This window comes from Lampris incognitus, chromosome 19, assembly GCF_029633865.1.
Source record: "Lampris incognitus isolate fLamInc1 chromosome 19, fLamInc1.hap2, whole genome shotgun sequence".
Lineage (NCBI taxonomy): Eukaryota > Metazoa > Chordata > Actinopteri > Lampriformes > Lampridae > Lampris > Lampris incognitus.
The window spans coordinates 9,906,245-9,925,029 of NC_079229.1; the positions used below are offsets into that span (position 1 = coordinate 9,906,245).

An 18,785-nucleotide genomic window follows, 5' to 3' on the forward strand; every position below is an offset into this window, starting at 1 on the left:
CGCTGGTGTTGAAAAGAGTGGAAACAGAGCGCCGTTGTGGCGTTTGAGCCGCGGCTCGGGGAGATAAAGACACGGGAACCGTCCTCTGCGCGCGAAGGGACCCGCGAAGAGCCGGCAGACATGGACGTTAACACGGGACGCGGGCGGCGGCGTCGTCCTTCGTGAAAAAGGAGCCGCGGCGTCCGGGCGGAAACGTCCGGTGCGGGAAGAGTTAAGAGGAGACATCGCGAAGTGTTTGCTTCTTCGGCTAGCAGGCTAGCTCGGCTAGACACCGAGGAGAGCTGGGAATGGGAAGCCGGTGCGAGTTTTCGCCCCCATCGAGGTCTTTGTCGCTCGCCGACGGAGCAAAAATCCCAGTAGGGGCAAATCGCCCATTTTGAAAAATTTGTCGACCGAAACGCGCGGCTGTCCGCCGGCGGCAGCCCGGGAGGAGACGGCAACTTTGGAGACGGCTGCGGGAGCCCAGCGCCGAGACGCGTCGCCGCCGAGCGCTCGGGAAGTGGGGAAAAGTCGCACAGGTTTGTTTTGATGGCTCTTCTCTCTCTGCCCGTGACCCGGCTCGCCGTTTACACCGGGGGTCGGGGGTTGGGGGGGGGGGCTGTGTGATCGGTAACGTCAAGTCCAGGAGGGTTGCATTCATTTTTGGCGTGTTAAAGCGTATCGCTGTGCTTAAATACACGGAAAGACTTGTAACAGTAAAGGTGTTTCACTCCCCCACCCCCCAGCACGCTGGTGTCAAGCTCCGGTCCGTAAGGCAACAATGGCTAAATGACAGAATGTACTGTGCGATAATGCGGGAGGAAGTACGAGATCTCCACGGGAGCTCGATACGGGGCGGTCGTAAATGCGCATATTCTTTCAACGATCGCGCACTGCCGCGGGTTTTAAGTCACTTGCGCGGTTTAACAGTAGTCTAAACTTTTTGATTTTAACTCTGAAAAGGATTCCCCTCCCTCCCCTCCCTCTCACATCGTCGGCCACTTGCCCCGCACTAACGCGCGCGTCGTTTCTCCAAACCTTCCCCGGATCACAGGACGCGCACGTGCCGCGTTTATGTAATTCACCCAAAATCCACCTTTGTGGAAAAGATCTGAAGAGCACGGATGTACTTACTGTTGTGGTGGGCACACATTGCGGGCACGTTTTCTTTATTTTTCTTTTAAGCCTACGTGGGTAAGATTTTATCAGGGACAATGTGTTGACTTTAATCATACTTATTTTTGCGGGCTGTGATATTTCGCAAGTTAACTCGACATTATGCTGTTGGTGCTCGGGGGGCAGTCATTTGCATTGGTCATAATGATGGAACTCACATTTGTTGCCGATCTGTCCTCAGAAGTGACCTCGCATTGTTCTCACAGTGTGATCAACACCCAAAAACAATAGAGCTCAGCAAGTCTGTGCTGGGACCACTTGCACTTGAGCTATTTCAGTTTATCTTTCTAACGGCATGGCGGTGTATCTTGCAGCCATCAGACTGGATGACTCGGCCGTTGAAAATGAAAAGGTAATTCGCATTAATAGCCACACTGATGTGGCTCTGAGCCCAACAATTGCCTCCTCAGTGCAAAATTCCTGCAGTCTGGGTTCTTTCTTCGAGGGGAAGAGGCATTACCACCAACAGCCCTGCTGTTTGGTCCTGAAACGGCCTGTAATCAGTCTTAGGAGATTTGCCTGTATAGTGTAATTAAAAGAACGGGCTACTTAGTATTAATTCTTCCATTGCAAGAGACTAAAAATGGGGCCTTTTTTCTACCAGGGTGGCAGGCAAGGGAAGTATGAAAATAGACCGCTGTGCTTGCAGAGTTCCTGTGGTGGCTTATTTGAATGGTTATCAGGTGTGTGTGTGTGTGTGTGTGTGTGTGTGTGTGTGTGTGTGTGTGTGTTTGTATTTGTAGGAGTGGAGATATCGCCTAATGCTACCCGAAAAGCTTCCGCAGGAGCATTATCTATTCAACAAGTGATGGTGGTGTTACACAACTTGATGTGTAATCATGACAAATTGAGCCATGTTAAGAGCAGAATTGGAGCAATACAATAAACGTGACGGTGGGCCAGTCAGCTATATTTCCCCCTCTTGTAAACATAAGGCCTGTTTGCTTTAAATAAAGCCTGTTTTAGAGAGGTTTTTTTTTTCTTCAGTGGAAGTGTTGCTGAGCACAGATGACATATGTTTTGCGATAGCACTAACATTAGTTTTAGAAGCATAATATAAAATGCTATCAGCACCACATCTGGTCCCCTGGAATTTGCAACTATTTGGATTGGGGGGGGGCGATGTAGAGGCCAGAGCACATCTTCCTCCCCACGACTGTGGCAATTTGCCACAATAACTGATAGAATTGATATTCTCATTAAAACTGCGAGCATTTGGTGTGGGCCACAGATGAATGGAAATATGTTTGTGAGGCGATGCCACTAATTGGTGCTTATATTCCGAGGACTCAATTTTCCATTAGGCGTGCGACTGTTCCTGTCACTTGTACGTATCCGTCACCATCTCTGTGTTTGCAGCGCTGAGGCAACCCGGCTGTGGATGAATGTTTTCGTGATCAAACATTATTGACTCCCCCAGTCGACAACCTTGGCAACGGTAGTTCTTCTCTCCACTCGAGATAGGCATTACAATGGAAGGGGGGGCATTACAATGGGAGGGGGGAGGGCGTCAGGAGGCTGGATTCTCCCTGGCTTTCAGTTGGACCAGGAGGTAACGTCGCCGGGGTTTGATACAGCGATGCAAGGCGTTCGAATTTATGTCGGAACTCATTGCAAACGATAATAAAAAATGAGCTTGTACCCTGAAAAAGCTTACTGGATAAACTAGTCCTTTCTTCTGATAGACGGATAGAAATAAATCTGTGAGGGAATGTGAGCGTTGCAAAAAAAAGAAGGAATAGAAAATTTAAAAGAAAATCGAACGTCTATATGGGTAGTACAGAGGCTAATATCTCTCAAGTTATTCTTGTCCCTATATCCCCTTGCTCTACCTTGGGTATATTGATTGGCATTTAATTTATCCCTCACTCTATCTGATGGTCTCTCTTTTCTCTCACCGCTCTTCATTTTACTAATTTTTTGATTACATTTCAACCCCGTTCCCCTCTTAACTTGCTCTTTCCACCCTCTCCTTTGCACTACCACTGAAATTAATCAAGCGTGTTCACGTCTGGCATGACTTCATTGTATCATAATGAAGTTTTAGCCTCAGGTGTCGTGAGGGAAATGGGTTAGTATGAGAGTAGCCTTGCCCTCGCACACCATTATCTGAAAACTATGGTCTTAGACAAAGAGCATTGCGAAAGGTTATTCAGAAAAAGGATTTCCTTTTTCAGCCGCCTTTATCCGACTGACTTTATCCAAATCCGAGTTATAAAAGTTGAAGTATTGGGGTATTGGGATGTCAAGTTCTTCTGTCTCGACCTTTGTCATTCTGTTTCAAGCTAACATGGGGCATGTTGCTTCATCTTGCGCTGTTTCTGTCCCAGTAATGAGCCGTTTTGCGGCTCTTAACATCTGCCAAACTTGGAACAGTCTGAATGCAAGACTCATCTCTCATGCATGAGGAGTGAGCCGTCCTTTGATTTGCCCTCTTTTTCTTTGCCTCTCTGTTCGAAGCAATCACCACCATATTTTCGGAGACGAGTATGCTCAGAAACTTTCTTCCCCCCCACTTTTGGCAGCAGTTCCCGTATGGTGAGTGGTAATTAGGCGTTCATTCCAAACAGCCTCCCCCGACATCCCTCTGTATTGCAGTCTAATGTGAGGGCCCTGAACCGCAGGCTGAGGCGCTGTACCTTCCGCAGCCTCGTCTCTCCACCCCTCACTGCCTGCTGGAGCAGAGACACCGTGGAGGGGTGGGATAATTTAAAACACAAGTTTCTGTGGGCACAACGAGGTTGGTCCAGAAAGAAAACATTGCTTTAAGTTTCACTGCCCCTCTGTTAGGATGGGTTACATCTGTGTTAGAATTAGCTGCAGCTGGCTTTGATTTGGTGCAAAGAGTGAACTTTGCCCTTGTCAGAAACCCTGAGTCGGCAACCCTCTTGTGAATCTGTGTGTACAATCTAAATTCCTTTTGTTTTTAAGTGCATATCCATGTTTTAGATAAATAATTGGTGTTCAGGGTAGTTTAGAGCAGTCAACAGTGCAAAAGTAAGATGACCACTGAAGGTTTTAAGTTTCTGTGTTGTGGTCATACTGGAGGAATCTATTCCGTGGTAAATTACCCTGCCATCCTTTCAAAACAGCCGATGGTGTTTTTTTTTGTTTTTTTGTAGTTTTTATTTTTGTATACTTTATTGATCCCCGTAGGGAAATTACGCTCTGCATTTAACCCATCCTAGTTGTGGAGCTAGGAGTAGTGGGCAGCCGCTGTGCAGCACCCAGGCACCAACTCCATTTAATCTTGCCATGCCTCGGTCAAGGGCACAGACAATTAGGTTTGTAGATTCATTTTACAATAACTCAAATCTGGTAGCATTTAGCATCTTTTATTGGCCACGTAGCATTCATATTATTCCCTTTAGACTGTTCATTGTCAAAGATCGATCAATCAATCAATTTGCATTTATCAGGAGTTTCACACATTTCTTGACATTATTTCAAGCACCTCAACACCTTCCAATCTTTCTCATTTAATAGAGGGGAAGGGTCTCGCGTAGATCATCCTCCATGCCACTCCAGTAATTAGTGAGGTCATTCATATAATCCAGGTAATGCTCCACATGTAATTGAGGCCTAACACTTTCTCTGGAGGAGCAAGACGCTTTGTCCCGGTATTATCTGCCAGCTGATGCATCTCATTACTCTGCAGCGTAGGGGTCTGGTTCAGGGCTTGTTCTAGCCTGCCCCGACTCTCAGATGTGCGCCCTAAAGGATCAAGTGGTGGCTTTCGAACCTCTTCTCGGGCTGTCCCACGATTATGGCCTGCCATCTTCACCCCTACCATCTCCAGTCCTCCTGATCTAGGTCTTAGTTACCAGGGCTGTGCTGTCATTGCCCGTGTCAGATGCTAAATGGCACTTGAATAAAGATTATATCGTGCCGGGAATGTTCCAATTGTTCTCCCAAGCAATCGGATACTTCTCTGATTCCCTGTAATAGAATGCAGACATGCTTTCTGACTGTTAGTTATTCTTTGTTTTCACCTTTTCACACTGACTTGTTTGGTTGCAGTTATTCTCCTGCAGTCTCTGCCTTTTCCCCACTGAATTTGAACGCAAGTCTCCTATAATAGAATGAATTCTTCATATATTGGACGTAATTTTTAGATAGTTTGAGGCATGGGGTGTAATTTGATTCGGCCAAATATTGTGTTGTTGATGGATATAAGCCTGTAGCGTACTATATCAAGTGATCTCACCTAGACCTGGAATTCTTTCAGTTAGTTTGCTCAGTTAAAGGCACTGCAGACAATTTGCGAGTAAGAAATGGCTTACTGTGCCTTTTCTGCTTCTTCCAAGGAATTGGGAGGTCAAAAAGATGGTGATTGCTCATTTGTATCAAATTCAAAATTTTCACGTAACTCTTTAGTTAAAGCCTGAAATAACTTTCAGCAGACACAAATTTTGCTTGACCAAGACACTAATCCGTATGCAGCGGAGAGGAAATGTTCCTTACTTTGAGAAAAACTATCATGTGAGGGAGCTGAATATATGCAGAAACAAGAAAAAAAAGGCTTTAATAAGTATTCACAGGTAAAAACTGGATTGCTTTTTCAAGCAAGAAAGTAACTTTTTGCCTTTGCCTACTCCGTATACCTATTTTATTTACTCTGCAAATGGAAAAACAATTGCAAACGTAATACTGATTCATATATTTTAGCAGTAATTAAAAGAATCATTGGTAAGTGCCAAAGTGATTAATAATCCCCACTAAAACTAACTAGTAGAGTTAGTATTTCCCTCTCTGAGATTGGTGGTATCAGAATACTTTATTCATCCCCGAGGGGAAATTGGGTTTTGCAATAGCGACGCCAGCCTGACCTAGTGGGAGGAGTTCAAGACGGAGCTGTACAGCTAATAACTAACGCGGAGTCAGCTTCTTATCTTGGCCCCTGCCACACGTCTCTCATTGCCACTCTTGTCTCAGCAGCCTCTGGTCCTGCGCCTTCGCAGATCTGAGCTGCTTCGATCTCGACTGAAAAACGCAAGGAAGCCATCGAGGCGCACACTAATCACACCGATGTGCCTGCTCGTTAGCTATGCCCTCTCAAGTCAGCCACTCTAATGGGCATGGCCTAATGAGCTCTAATTGGGGATGGCCAATTTGCATGGTCGAGGCCATTGTCTCTTCCTCAAAGACTTCCAAACCCTCCATGCTAAACTGCTGATCAGGGGTGTAACATAGCTTTATCATGGGTAGACTGGGGGAGGGGGGGAGGCTTTGAGGCTTTGTGAGAGCATTGTTCCATCCTTGTATTGTGAGCCCGCGCTTTTGTCTCGTCACATTCTCCTACTGTTAACCTGTCCGCCTGACGCGTCCACACAAAGCAATGCATCTGCACAACCCCCCGGCTTTATTTCAGTGACACCAGCCATTTTCAAAGAGACGACTTCAAAGCTTGATTAAAACCAAGCAGGGCATCGCCGATCAAAGGTTAAACTGCACTCAGCGTGACTCTCCACACAAGGCAAAGAGATTCTTCAATCTGTGGGGGAGAGAGAGTATGACTAGATCTGTGAGCACTGTTACCGCTACAGAGCTAAAAGGGCTTATTATTTTGTGGTGCGTCAGGGGCCAAAGTGATGGATGCTCCTATTGCTGCGGGCCGAGTTCCTCAGACGAATCTTCTCCAGAATTCTACAGCAATCTGTGGAGTCCCGATCACTTCATTGATACTGGGAGAAGATGTTGTACGTTGCCTCTTAATTTGACCAGTAACGCCTTATTTCTCCCTTTTCCCCCCTGACACTTGTTTTATTTTCTATTTTTTTGTCTGGGAATTTAAGGGCCGATTTACCAGAGCGAACGCAAACTGGCAGAGGCAGGTTTATTGCATTGGCTTTGGGCCATCTCGTTTCTGCTCAAAAAGCAATGAATCCTCTCAAATGACCCAAGCAATTCCAATTTGTGAAACAATTTCATATGCCCCAGAAAGTGGTTCTTTGTTTTATGGTAGGTATGCATGGTAGTACTTGAAGGTTGACGTTGCAGGCCCAGTGTGGTAGAAACATCAAATGAGCCCTTTTTCACTAGTTATCCATGACCAAAAGGGTCATATTAAATGTCTCAACTGTTTTGAAATGTAGCCTTTTCATTTGCCCAGAAATAACGTTTCCCTGTTTTTTTGTGTTTGATTTCAGGCCTGCTGGTTCGAGTTTGCACCAAGAAGGGAGAACATGACTCACTGGCCTCTCCCAGAACTGGGCCAACCTAGCATCAGCCTACCGCTTTAGATGGTTACCTCCAAACACCATGACGGAGAGCCATTTAGGCTAGGCCCCTGACGATCATCTCAACGCCCTATCCCCCATCCTGCCCCCCTGTCCCTTCCCCCCCGCTCCCTGCCAATACTGCCAAATCATGCTGCGTTTTCTGCCCCTCAAGCTTGGCCGCCTCTACCGCTGTCTGAAGCTTTTGTTGGTGGTGGGCTTGTTCGTCATCTTGCTGATGAACACCCACAATCTGTTTGCGTCCTTCCAGAAGAATGAGCTTACTGACAGACGCTTCATCAACCTCAACAAGTGCCCCGCCTGTTTTGGCACCAGTTGGTGCCGCAAGTTCATGAACGGCCAGGTGTCGTTTGAGAAATGGGAACGCCTGCGGTTCCTGGACGTCTTCAACGTCAAGAACGTCTACTTTGCCCAATATGGCGAGCCCCGGGAGGGCACACGCCGTGTGGTGCTCAAACGGCTCGGCTCCAACCAGGAGTTAATGGACATAGACCAGAAAATCTGCAAGAGGGCTACAGGTCGGCCACGCTGCGACCTCATCCAGGCCATGTATAAGACAGAATTTGCCCGGCTAAATGGGGACGTTCGTCTGCTCACTCCAGAAGTGGTAGAAGGCTGGTCAGATCTCGTGCACTGCCCCTCCCAGAGGCTGCTTGACCGCCTGGTCCGCAGGTATGCTGAGACCAAAGACTCAGGCAGCTTCCTGCTCAAGAACCTCAAGGACACAGAGAGAATGCAGCTGCTCATGACCTTGGCTTTCAACCCGGAGCCACTTGTCCTACAGGTGAATTGGTCTTTTTAGTGTCTTTTCTATTTATATTTTTCTCCTTTCCTGCAAAGGTAACCACAAAGTCACAATACAGTTTACTTTTTCACAGCAACATCCATTCGTCCACAGCGGAAGCAAAAGGAAAGTCATTGGGTTATTTTTTTCTCGTTGGCATTCAAAACCATGTTGAAAGGGCCTTAACGGGGAACAAATTGTCAGCTGATTCACAGCACCAGGTGTTAAAGTGGATATAATAAGGCTTGGTTCTTGGTTTGCCCGTGGTAGAGGGACAGGGTTCAGGGAAATAGGAGTGTTGATATAAAGCAGGTCAGGGTGTTGGCCGGCCAAACCCCCAAGGAAATTACAGGGTGGGAATTCTCCATTTCCCTCCTCTGCCATTGATCTGAAATGAGCCATCAGACCCTCCCTAAAGTCAGGGCACTGTGGAGACTACATCTCCCCCATCTAGAGACCAAGTATTGCCCCTGCTGAGCATTGAGAAGGGTTTTAAGTGCTACGGCCTCCCAAAAGATGAGAGAATTTGGCTAGCGGCAGTACTGCATATTTAACACTATATGTAGGGCAGTTTTGAATTATTCAGCATCACATCTGTAAATGGTCCGAGTTGTATTTATTTTTAACACATGTCTATCCGTTGGATGTCTGCGGCTGTGAATCTTGATGCTTTCAGGAATCTCTCAAAATAGTAGTGTATCATTAGCACAATTATATTTTGGCATTGATTTCAATTACTGAGGGGGAGAGGCTATGAGATTCGATATTAAGAGATTTCTTAAATAATGAAAGTCTATAATTTTAATATTTCATTACTTCCACTTTGAGGATTACAAACCAAAAAAAAACCAACAAAAAAAAAACCCGGTATGATTAGAGAAAAAGTGAAAAGTATGTTCTGTGCGGTTAGTGATAAGACCCTCCATATCACACACTCATGCCATGGTTTGAATAATCAATGGAATTTGAAATTTATTTGTAAAAGTGTTAGGTCTAGTAGAAGTCGGCATGAGCATTGTGTAATAAAATGTGAATCAAAAAAAATCAAATAACCCTTGAATTTTATACATTTTTATGGTATTAAAGCGATCCAGGTTTGATACTTGTTCAAGTCCTTTGTGCTGGTGACATCATCCTGTCGTTTTCAATCCCTTATTTGTATTAACAACCTGCGTGTGTGTGTGTGTGTGTGTGTGCGCGTGCGCGCGCGCGCGCGCGTGTGTGTGTCTGATGTATCATCTCACACACATGTCTTCCTTTGACCCTAGGGTTAGTGGTCCTGTACTAAAGCGGCCCCAATTCTATCAACCTTGCTGTCAAGGCAGTTGCACTTTATATCATAGAAGCAAACGGACCCTTGTCCCCTTTCTCTTCCTGATTTACAAGCAGCCAATCAATTGCAATTTCAATCCAGCATTGACCGCGTCTCCCGGGGGGGGGGGTCACAACAACAACAATGGTCACGGCCTCTGCAGACATCCAATAACTCGCAGTGACCTCGAATCTCCCTCACAGGCCCACATACCTCCAGGCATTTGGAAGGACAAAAGGCGAGATCAGCCCCTTTTAGTCCAGTCAATCTATAAAATCTGATTAGCTTTTTGTGCTCTCCCCCCCGTTTTTTTCCCCTCCTTCTTCTTCTTCTTTTTTTTTTTATGTCTATCATGCTCCCTTGTTATGTCTATCTCATCCTCCCCCTCTGCGGCCCATTTTCAAGTGTACGCGCCGCCAAATCTGGCAAGATAATTCCATCAGTGTTTTAATGCCATTATGCCCCAGTTCAAAGGTTCAGTGACTCATCCCCTGGCCCTGTCTTGCACATGGCTGTACACATTACATACACAGCTGCACACGTGCACACATAAGCTACACATTTGACACAGTTTTACAAAAGCCTTTGCTGAATGGCCGCCGCATGTTTACAGGGGCCCCCCTCAATTGCTCGTCTGGTCCTGAACATGTGAACTGCGGGTATAAGGCAGAACCCCAGGGTTCAATGTGCACATGGGGGAGGTGCAAGAGGAAGTGGTCCACTTTCACACTGCAGGGCCTAGTGCTCGCTTTGATCCCCCCCCCCCCCATTGTTCATATTCGCCTTTGTAAGTGACCCACATTCAGCATCAGTGAGAACATGTATATCCATTCTGAAAAGGACTCGCTTGTGCTAACAAGCAACAGGAACTGATGTCTTGTGACCACACTTATTTAACTACAAATGTTGTCGAATTCAGTATTTGCAGTATGTGCCCCTGAGTTTAGCTGCAGGTGAGACATCTCCCCAGATAGGTATGAAACCAATTACATTTCAGTTCATGATCGTTCCAGTGAGTTCCTACATACTTTCGGGTCAAGTCCCTGAACTATACACAAAGGTTGGGTACACACGAGGCATTATCACATCTTTACCAATTTTTTTTTTTAGCTATTTTCCCCCATTTCTCTCCCCAATTGCATCCGGCCAATTACCCAGCTCTTCCAAGCCATCCCGGTCGATGCTCCACCTCCTTTGCTGATCCGGGGAGGGCTGCAGACTAGCACATGCCTCCTCCGATACATGTGGAGTCGCCAGCCACTTCTTTTCACCTGACAGTGAGGAGTTTCGCCAGAGGGACATAGCACGTGGGAGGATAACGCTATTTTCCCCAGTCCCCCCCCCCCCCCCCCAAAAAAAACAGGCGCCCCGGCCGACCAGAGGAGGCACTAGTGCAGCAACCAGGACACACACCCACATCCGGCTTCCCACCTGCAGAGATGGCCAATTGTGTCTGTAGGGACGCCTGACCAAGCCGGAGGCAACACGGGGACTCGAACCGCCAATACCCAATCCTACAATACTGAAAACATCGTAGGTCACACACAACGTGACAGATGAAATTATAGTTTTTTTTTTTTTTTTTTTTTAATGTTTCAGTTACCAAAAGGCAAACGCTAGATGATTAGGCCAAGACAGCGAATCACACACTGAATGATTAAAGTCTTGATCAATCAAATTCCTGACTCATAATGTTGAGTCATGCAGAAACTATCCCGATTCCGCAGGACTCTTGACCATGCCATCCATGGAGACGGACGGTCACCCAACTCGCTGTACTTGTTTGTGCATTATTTTGCACAGAAAAATCAAAAAATCCGAAGCCATGGCTGACAAGAATTTTTTGATTTTGGTATACTTTATTAATCACCGTGGGTAAATTCTGCTCTGCATTTAATCCATCCTAGCTGTGTCGCTTGGAGCAGTGGGCAGCCGCCGTGCAGCACCCGGGGACAAACTCCAGTTCGTCTTGCCCTGCCTCAGTCAGGGACACAGACAGGAGTGTTAACCCTAACATGCATGTCTTTTTGATGATGGGAGGAAACAGGGACACCAGAGAAAATCCACCACCGACACGGGGAGAACATGCAAACTCCACACAGAGGACAACCTGGGATGACCCTCAAGGTTGGACAGCCCCGGGGTTTGAACCCAGGACCCTTCTCACTGTGATGGGGTCAGCATTACCTGTATTCTTTGCAGTGTGAGCTTGAAGTTTTCTTTGGGTCCACCATGTTGCATTTCCCCTGATGCTTTGTCTTGTCCACTTCCCATCAGTTGGGTCTCAGTAGATATTGCGGGTCTATTTTCAGCTGACCCTACATGACCGATAAATTTCAAGTCGTAAAAATACAGCAAGTTATTATTGTGGGTCTGTTTTTAGCTGACACTACATGACCGATCAATTTCAAGTTGTAAAAATACACAAGTTATTATCAGGATGGCCCCAGCTGGCTTGCGAGTAGCTCTCGATGCTTAAAACTCAATCTGTGACCATTTCAAACTACCGGATAGTCTGGGCCCACAATTGGTTGCGCTCAGCCTCAGATCAAGGGCACGTGCATAAACAATACGTATGCACAAAAATCATGCAAACATAATTTCCTGCACATAAAGTGGTATTTATAAAAACAATGTGTGGTGAGAGGGTGCACCTCATGCATTCTATACACCAGAGGTCAGCAACCTTTTGGATGTCCTGTGTCCCTTTACAAAGTTTTTTTTTTTGGGGGGGGGGGTTCCCTCTTTTTCTCCTCAGTTGTACTTTGCCAATTACCCCACTCTTCCGAACTGTGCCGGTCGCTGCTTCACCCTCTCTGCCGATCCGGGGAGGGCTGCAGACTACCACATGCCTCCTCCGATACATGTGGAGTCGTCAGCTGCTTCTTTTCACCTGACAGTGAGGAGTTTCACCAGGGGGCCTTAGCACATGGGAGGATCACGCTAATCCCCCCCCCCCCCCAGAACAGGCACCCTGACCCACCAGAGGAGGTAACACGGGGATTCAAACTGGCGATTCCCGTGTTGCTAGGCAACGGAATAGACCGCTACGCTACCCGGTTGCCCGCTTTACAAAGTAAAAAAAAAAAAATCCCGGACCCGAGTGCCAGTTCATAACCATAATGAGCATTAATTCATTTATTTATTCACTGCTGCTGCTTGTCTCCCCATCTAGATTCCACATGCCAAAAGATCTGCGCTCCACACACACACACACTTTATTATTTGTGCAAATGTATGAAAATTACCAGGGCACAAAAGAAAATTAATTAAATTGTACCAATGTAGTGTGACCCTTGTTTGTAACAACATCTGGTAACCACTGCTAGATGTAGAGCGTTGTTTACATCCACACTGGTCAAGAGCCACGCTGAATACCGACACATCTTTCTGTGCAGGAGTTTGCTGGTGTCTTATGTTTTCAGCCATGTGTGTAATGTTCCTCTCTGCATTTCTCACAGAAACAGGCGTTTCTTTGGTCCTGTTGATGTTCGTGTCTTTGTTTGGTAACCCATCGAATATGACCTGCAAACTGCTGAGGAAAGCCCCCTTTATATTCTCTCAATCACAGAATGGCTTCCCGTGTTAAGCGATGCGCTGTACGACTTTATAGCTGCCCTCTGTAGCTTGGTTTTGGGCGGCACATCGGGCTGTAAACATGCTGCTTTGCTTCCCGAACTGAGCCGCTGCCCTCTGGATTTATTTAGCTGACATTTTTCTTGGGCTTTGTTTCAAAATCATGTTTTACACTTGAAGTTCGAGACACAACATTTTCACAGCAGTGAGTGCACACAGCTCCGTCCTTTCACGAAATAAATCCAACTTGCTCCTCATGCCCGTGTTAACGGCACACGCGTACCACTATGGGCACGCGTGCCATAGATTGCCAACCCCTGCTGTAGACTATGCGTACACGTGTTTTCTAGAGCGTTGTGAGGGTGATGTGATGAGGTGGAGGTGAACTATATGGTGAGAGACGGTCTTTTATTAAAACGTTGTTTAGGTCGATAACTAGCTGCACTGATTGTGCGTGAGTGTAGTTTACACAGAGATTTGTAAAACGCCAATCAAAGGCTCACTTAAGGTAACGATTACTTTTGTGTGATTACTTTTATCATTCTTTTGCTTCACAGTAAGTCAATCAACATTTTACTGTTAATTATTTTTCATTTTTTCCTCGGTTGTGTTGTGATACACCTTATAAAGTCGGTTTGGATATGACCGCGACAACTAGCCATTGATTACATTTCTGAGACATCGATGCCGATGGAGATTCCTGGTCGTCAACATTTCCACGCAAATCTGTGCAGCCCAAAACGGAAGCGATGCGTTGATCCACACTATGTAAAGCAGGGGTCACCTGCCCACTTCCTGTTGCCTTCACGCTTTTCTTTGTGTAGATTGATATCCTTTTTTCCCTCCCATTTATAATCCGAATATCCCCCCCCCCCCACTTCTGCCAGGGTAAAACACCTTTTTCTTTTTTTCAGCTTCTCCGACAAGCGCCTCAATTTCACAATCAGTGAACTTGCGCTTCTTCTTTGAGGTTATTTTCATTGCCATGCATGATAACTTGTGGTGCAAACAGCGATTTTATATACAAGCGATTGATTAAGAGAGTGTCTACATCCGTTTATGGCTTACGGCGGGAGTGGAAATCGGGCTCGTGCATGTGCGTACATTCACACAATGAGATTTATAGTACAGAACCATGCATGTGCTTTATAAATCTGATGGGAAAAAATGCCTATGCATATTTCTGTCTCAGTGCGTACACACAGTTTTAGTTTAGTCATGAATCTACAGAGTTTTATGCACGTGGCCCCAGGACTGCAAATCATGCCTAAAATCGGTCCAATTATACTCTAGAATGTACTCGGCCCAAGCCCACCGGCTCGGAGTGATGAGGAAATGATCTATGACCGCTGCATGACATAAAATCGGCACACTCATTTTCTGCATATTGAACATGGATCTGATCTAGGACTCCATGAAAGTAGCTCGACTCTGAATTTTGAAAGCTGTGTTTCCGTGTGAGCTTTTAAGCACACTTTGCTCTATAAAAATCTGATCTGTGTCACATTTGAAGAGTTTTGCAGGATTTGAGCCTCGGTCTGAGCGTAGCCGTGGTCCTGCATTCCGGTAGAGATTAGTACCAAGTTAGGAGTGGGACGTATGAAAATGTCGTGACCACAGATATCACTGTTTTCGGTATTGTTAAAATGTGTTCAACATGTTTATGCAAGCACACACAGTCTATTATTTTCTGTGTGTTTTGTTATACAGTCATCGCATTGAATAACCAAATACACCCAGACTTCAGACTCTTTTTAGACAGGTAAAAAATCTGAGCACCCATATCACTTCCTTCAGCCGTTGTTTTGGGGGAAAAAAACCCAAAAAACTAGCTAGTCAGTGTAGCACGTTCAGCTAGCAATATGGACTGTGTAGTGACGTGAATTACGTTGAAGTGATAATAAAACCATGGTAAATTCTTTTTTAAAATGTATTTCTGATTTTTCCCTTTTTCTCCCAATATAGTGGCCAATCGATCCCTATTTTAATTCAAACACCCACCCTCGTACTACGTGCGTTCGCCAACTGCATCTCTCCGGCCGGCAGTCTCGAAGGAGACGCCTCGCCACTTTCGTGACAAGGCGACTCCAGGCCGAACCACTGTTTTTTCCGACACACCCAGAGACGCATTCATGTGACGAACACAAGCCGACTCCGCCCCCCCTCCCGAAGACAGCGTTGCCAATATTGCTGCTTCATCGAGTCCGGCCATAGTCGGATCTGACGAGACCGGGGCGCGAACCCCGGTCCCCAGTGGGCAACTGCATCGAGACAAAGCCGATGCTTAGACCGCTACACCACCGCGGACTCAAAAACCATGGTAAATTCTATTATGAAAATTTGACATGGCGTGATAACCTTCAGGAATTTTATCACAATATATTGGGGAAAAAAAACTCTAACCGGCGGCCCACCCCTAATACCAAGAGCACAAATTGGCACATAATCATAGGCGCATTGGTACATAATTCCTCATAATCACCTCAAATGACGAGAAAATTGGCCGAAATCCCATCTACAAGGTTAAACAGAAAAGGAACCATAAAGAATTTATAGTGTCCATAGTGGTTGCTCAAAGGATGTGGTATACTACGTCACCGTGCTCATGTTCCTCTTTACATCCCAGGAGTAAGTGCTAATATACGGCACCTGGTTCTTAAAGAAGACGTTTTTAGGAAGGGAGATAATGCCTATTTACTGACCTTGAAATTAAATGTAGATAGTTTCTTACATGTCTCCACCCCCCCCTTTTCTGCCCAATTGTATCCAATTAGTAGCCAATTACCCCACTCTTGAGCCTTCTCGGTTGTTGCTCCACCCCCTCTGCCGATCCGGGGAGGGCTGCAGACTACCACATACCTTCTCCGATACATGTGGAGTCGCCAGCTGCTTCTTTTCACCTGACCGTGAGGAGTTTCGCCAGGGGGATGTGGCACATGGGAGGATCACGCTATCCCCCCCCCCCCCCTGAACAGGCACCCCGACCGACTAGAGGAGATGCTAGTGCACCGACCAGGACACTTACCCACATCCGACTTCCCACCCACAGACATGGCCAGTTGTGTCTGTAGGGATACCTGACCAAGCCGACGATAACATGGTGATTCGAACCAGCGATTCCTGTGTTGGTAGGCAACATCATGTCTCTTTACTGACCTCGAAATGAAATATAGATAAGTTCTTACATGTCTCCATTTTGAGTTTTTTTTTCTCCCACAAACTACTGTCAATGAGTTGCAATGGCGACTCATCGACGATATATGGCGACAGACATGACAAGTCCATGAATACTGGAGTGGCACCCAGCGCTTTACCTGTGCCCCCGTCCACAGGGTCAGTGGTTGTGTCAGGAAGGGCATCCGACGTGAAATTTTGCAAAATCATTCTGCGGCTTGACAAGACCGCCATCGGTGCTGCGGTCCTCACAGGGTACCGATGGAAACTATCAAATCCGCTGTGGCGACCCCTGGGAAACGGGGAACAAGCCGGAAGAAGAAGACATAATAATGCCTTCAAGTTCCCCAATTGTTTAGCAAGTTGCGAGGGCAAGAAATGGTCCCTCTATAATTCAGCGGCGCTATACTTAGACTGGATGTTTCCCAACTGTCAGTGGTCGCTGGTGGTGTGGGTTCTGCACCCCCCCCATCTCTCTCTCCCTCTCTCACTCTCTCCCACCTCTGGGTTTACCCGGTTGAATAATGTGACTAACATTGCTGTTGTCTGCTCAGCGAGCTGTGCTGTTTTCTAGAACGCTCTCTGTTTCCAGTCTTTTGAAGCCACGGGCAGTAAATCGGCCCTGTTCCTCCACGAGAAACCAGACCCTCTTTGTCAGTGGGAAAACAATCTGACGTTTTGTTTCAGGGTTTGGACCGCGATGCATTTTTTTTCTGTGGGCTCTGTGGAATACAAGAGCACTTTTCCCCTCTCGGTCGCACGCCCCACCCCCCACCCCCATCACGTGGAAGACGATTTGGCTTTGGGGAATAAATATTTTTGGAAGACAAAACGAAAGGCAGCCGAACACGAATATTCTTGTGAAGCGGGAGGCCCCGATGTAACTCTATCTCCTTCCTTTCCTCCAAGTGTTACTATTAGCACCGGAGTTTGCTTTTTTTCCTTTTTTATTTTTTTACAGCAGAGCTTTTTTTGTGTTTTGCTGGGGCTTCTCTCATGCTATGCAAATGACTATGTTAATTATAACCATGCATGTGTTTAGTGCTAATTTAATCCTGTCTTTTTATAACAACTTGGATCTCAGTAAAATCATCATGTTTTTGGAGTCCCCCCCCCCCAACTTTCTCTGAGTTTCACCTGGCACACAGGTCTAATTCAGCCATCTCTTCTTCTCCCCTCCTGCGCCTCAATGACTCGCCTATTCATCAGGTGAAACTCGCCCGTTCATCAGGTGAAACTCACCCATTCATCCGGTGAAACTCGCCCATTTATCAGGTGAAACTCACCCATTCATCAGGTGAAACTCGCCCGTTCATCAGGTGAAACTTGCCCGTTTATCAGGTGAAACTCAACCATTCATCAGGTGAAACTTGCCCGTTTATCAGGTGAAACTCACCCATTCATCAGGTGAAACTCGCCCATTCATCAGGTGAAACTTGCCCGTTTATCAGGTGAAACTCAACCATTCATCAGGTGAAACTTGCCCGTTTATCAGGTGAAACTCACCCATTCATCAGGTGAAACTCGCCCGTTCATCAGGTGAAACTTGCCCGTTTATCAGGTGAAACTCAACCATTCATCAGGTGAAACTTGCCCGTTTATCAGGTGAAACTCAACCATTCATCAGGTGAAACTTGCCCGTTTATCAGGTGAAACTTGCCCATTCATCAGGTAAAACTTGCCCGTTCATCAGGTGAAACTTGCCGGTGAAACTCACCCATTCATCAGGTGAAACTCGCCCATTCATCAGGTGAAATTCACCCGTTCATCAGGTGATAGCATATGATGGACTTGCTCTTACATCTGATGAACCGGACCAGCCTCGAATCAGGCACAAGTTTGCTTTAGCCCTCGCCTCACAAATCATTAAGCTCGGGTGAGTTCGCCAGGCGCATGTGACTGTGCCGCCCCCCCCTCCCCCTTTTTTTTTGGTCTTGTTCATTCAAGCTGAGAATAGGATGTGACAGGCCCTTGGGGTTAACCCGGTGAAGGATACTCTCATCTCTTCCAGACTCAAATCCACGCTCTCCCAGATGCCCTGTGTCTATTACCGTCTCATTGCCACTTTTTAATTTTAATTCTTTTTTTCAAGCAGACCGACGACTCTGTTCAACACCCCGGTCTCACCTGATGACCAGACGCCGTTCTTTTCAACGCCGTACATTTCCCAAGAACTTGGGAGGAGGATGGCAGGGCCGTCGTCAGCCTCGAGACAGATGGGAATAGGGGAGGTGGATGACCCACCTCGTCCTTCCCGTCAGCATTTTCACACAAATGTAAAAGCAAACATTGATGGAGCTTTGAGCACTATCAGCTTGTGTGCTTTTTTTTTTCTAAAGGTTTTTTTCTTGGCATTTCCTGCCTTTTTTTGACAGTGACAGTACAGAGATAGGAAAGGCAGGGGAGAGAGAGGGGATGACATTCGGCAAATGCCTGGGCAGGATTTGAACCCAGGCCGCTGCAGTAAGGACTCAGCCTTATGCGGTTATGTGGTACACGCTCTACCAGGTGAGCCACGGGGGCGTCCCCCCCCCCTTCTCCCTAA

General features: G+C 46.5%; 1 protein-coding gene across 1 annotated transcript in view; it reads left to right on the top strand.

Moving 5' to 3' along the window:
* The window catches only part of dipk2ab (divergent protein kinase domain 2Ab), a 43,740-nt gene continuing 24,955 nt past the window's right edge, over window positions 1–18,785 (top strand). Inside the window, exons 1-2 of the mRNA XM_056299369.1 lie at window positions 1–518; window positions 7,305–8,178. Of these exons, the coding sequence (XP_056155344.1) occupies window positions 7,525–8,178 (654 nt within the window). The 5' untranslated portion in view covers window positions 1–518; window positions 7,305–7,524. The remainder of the gene's footprint in view (window positions 519–7,304; window positions 8,179–18,785) is intronic.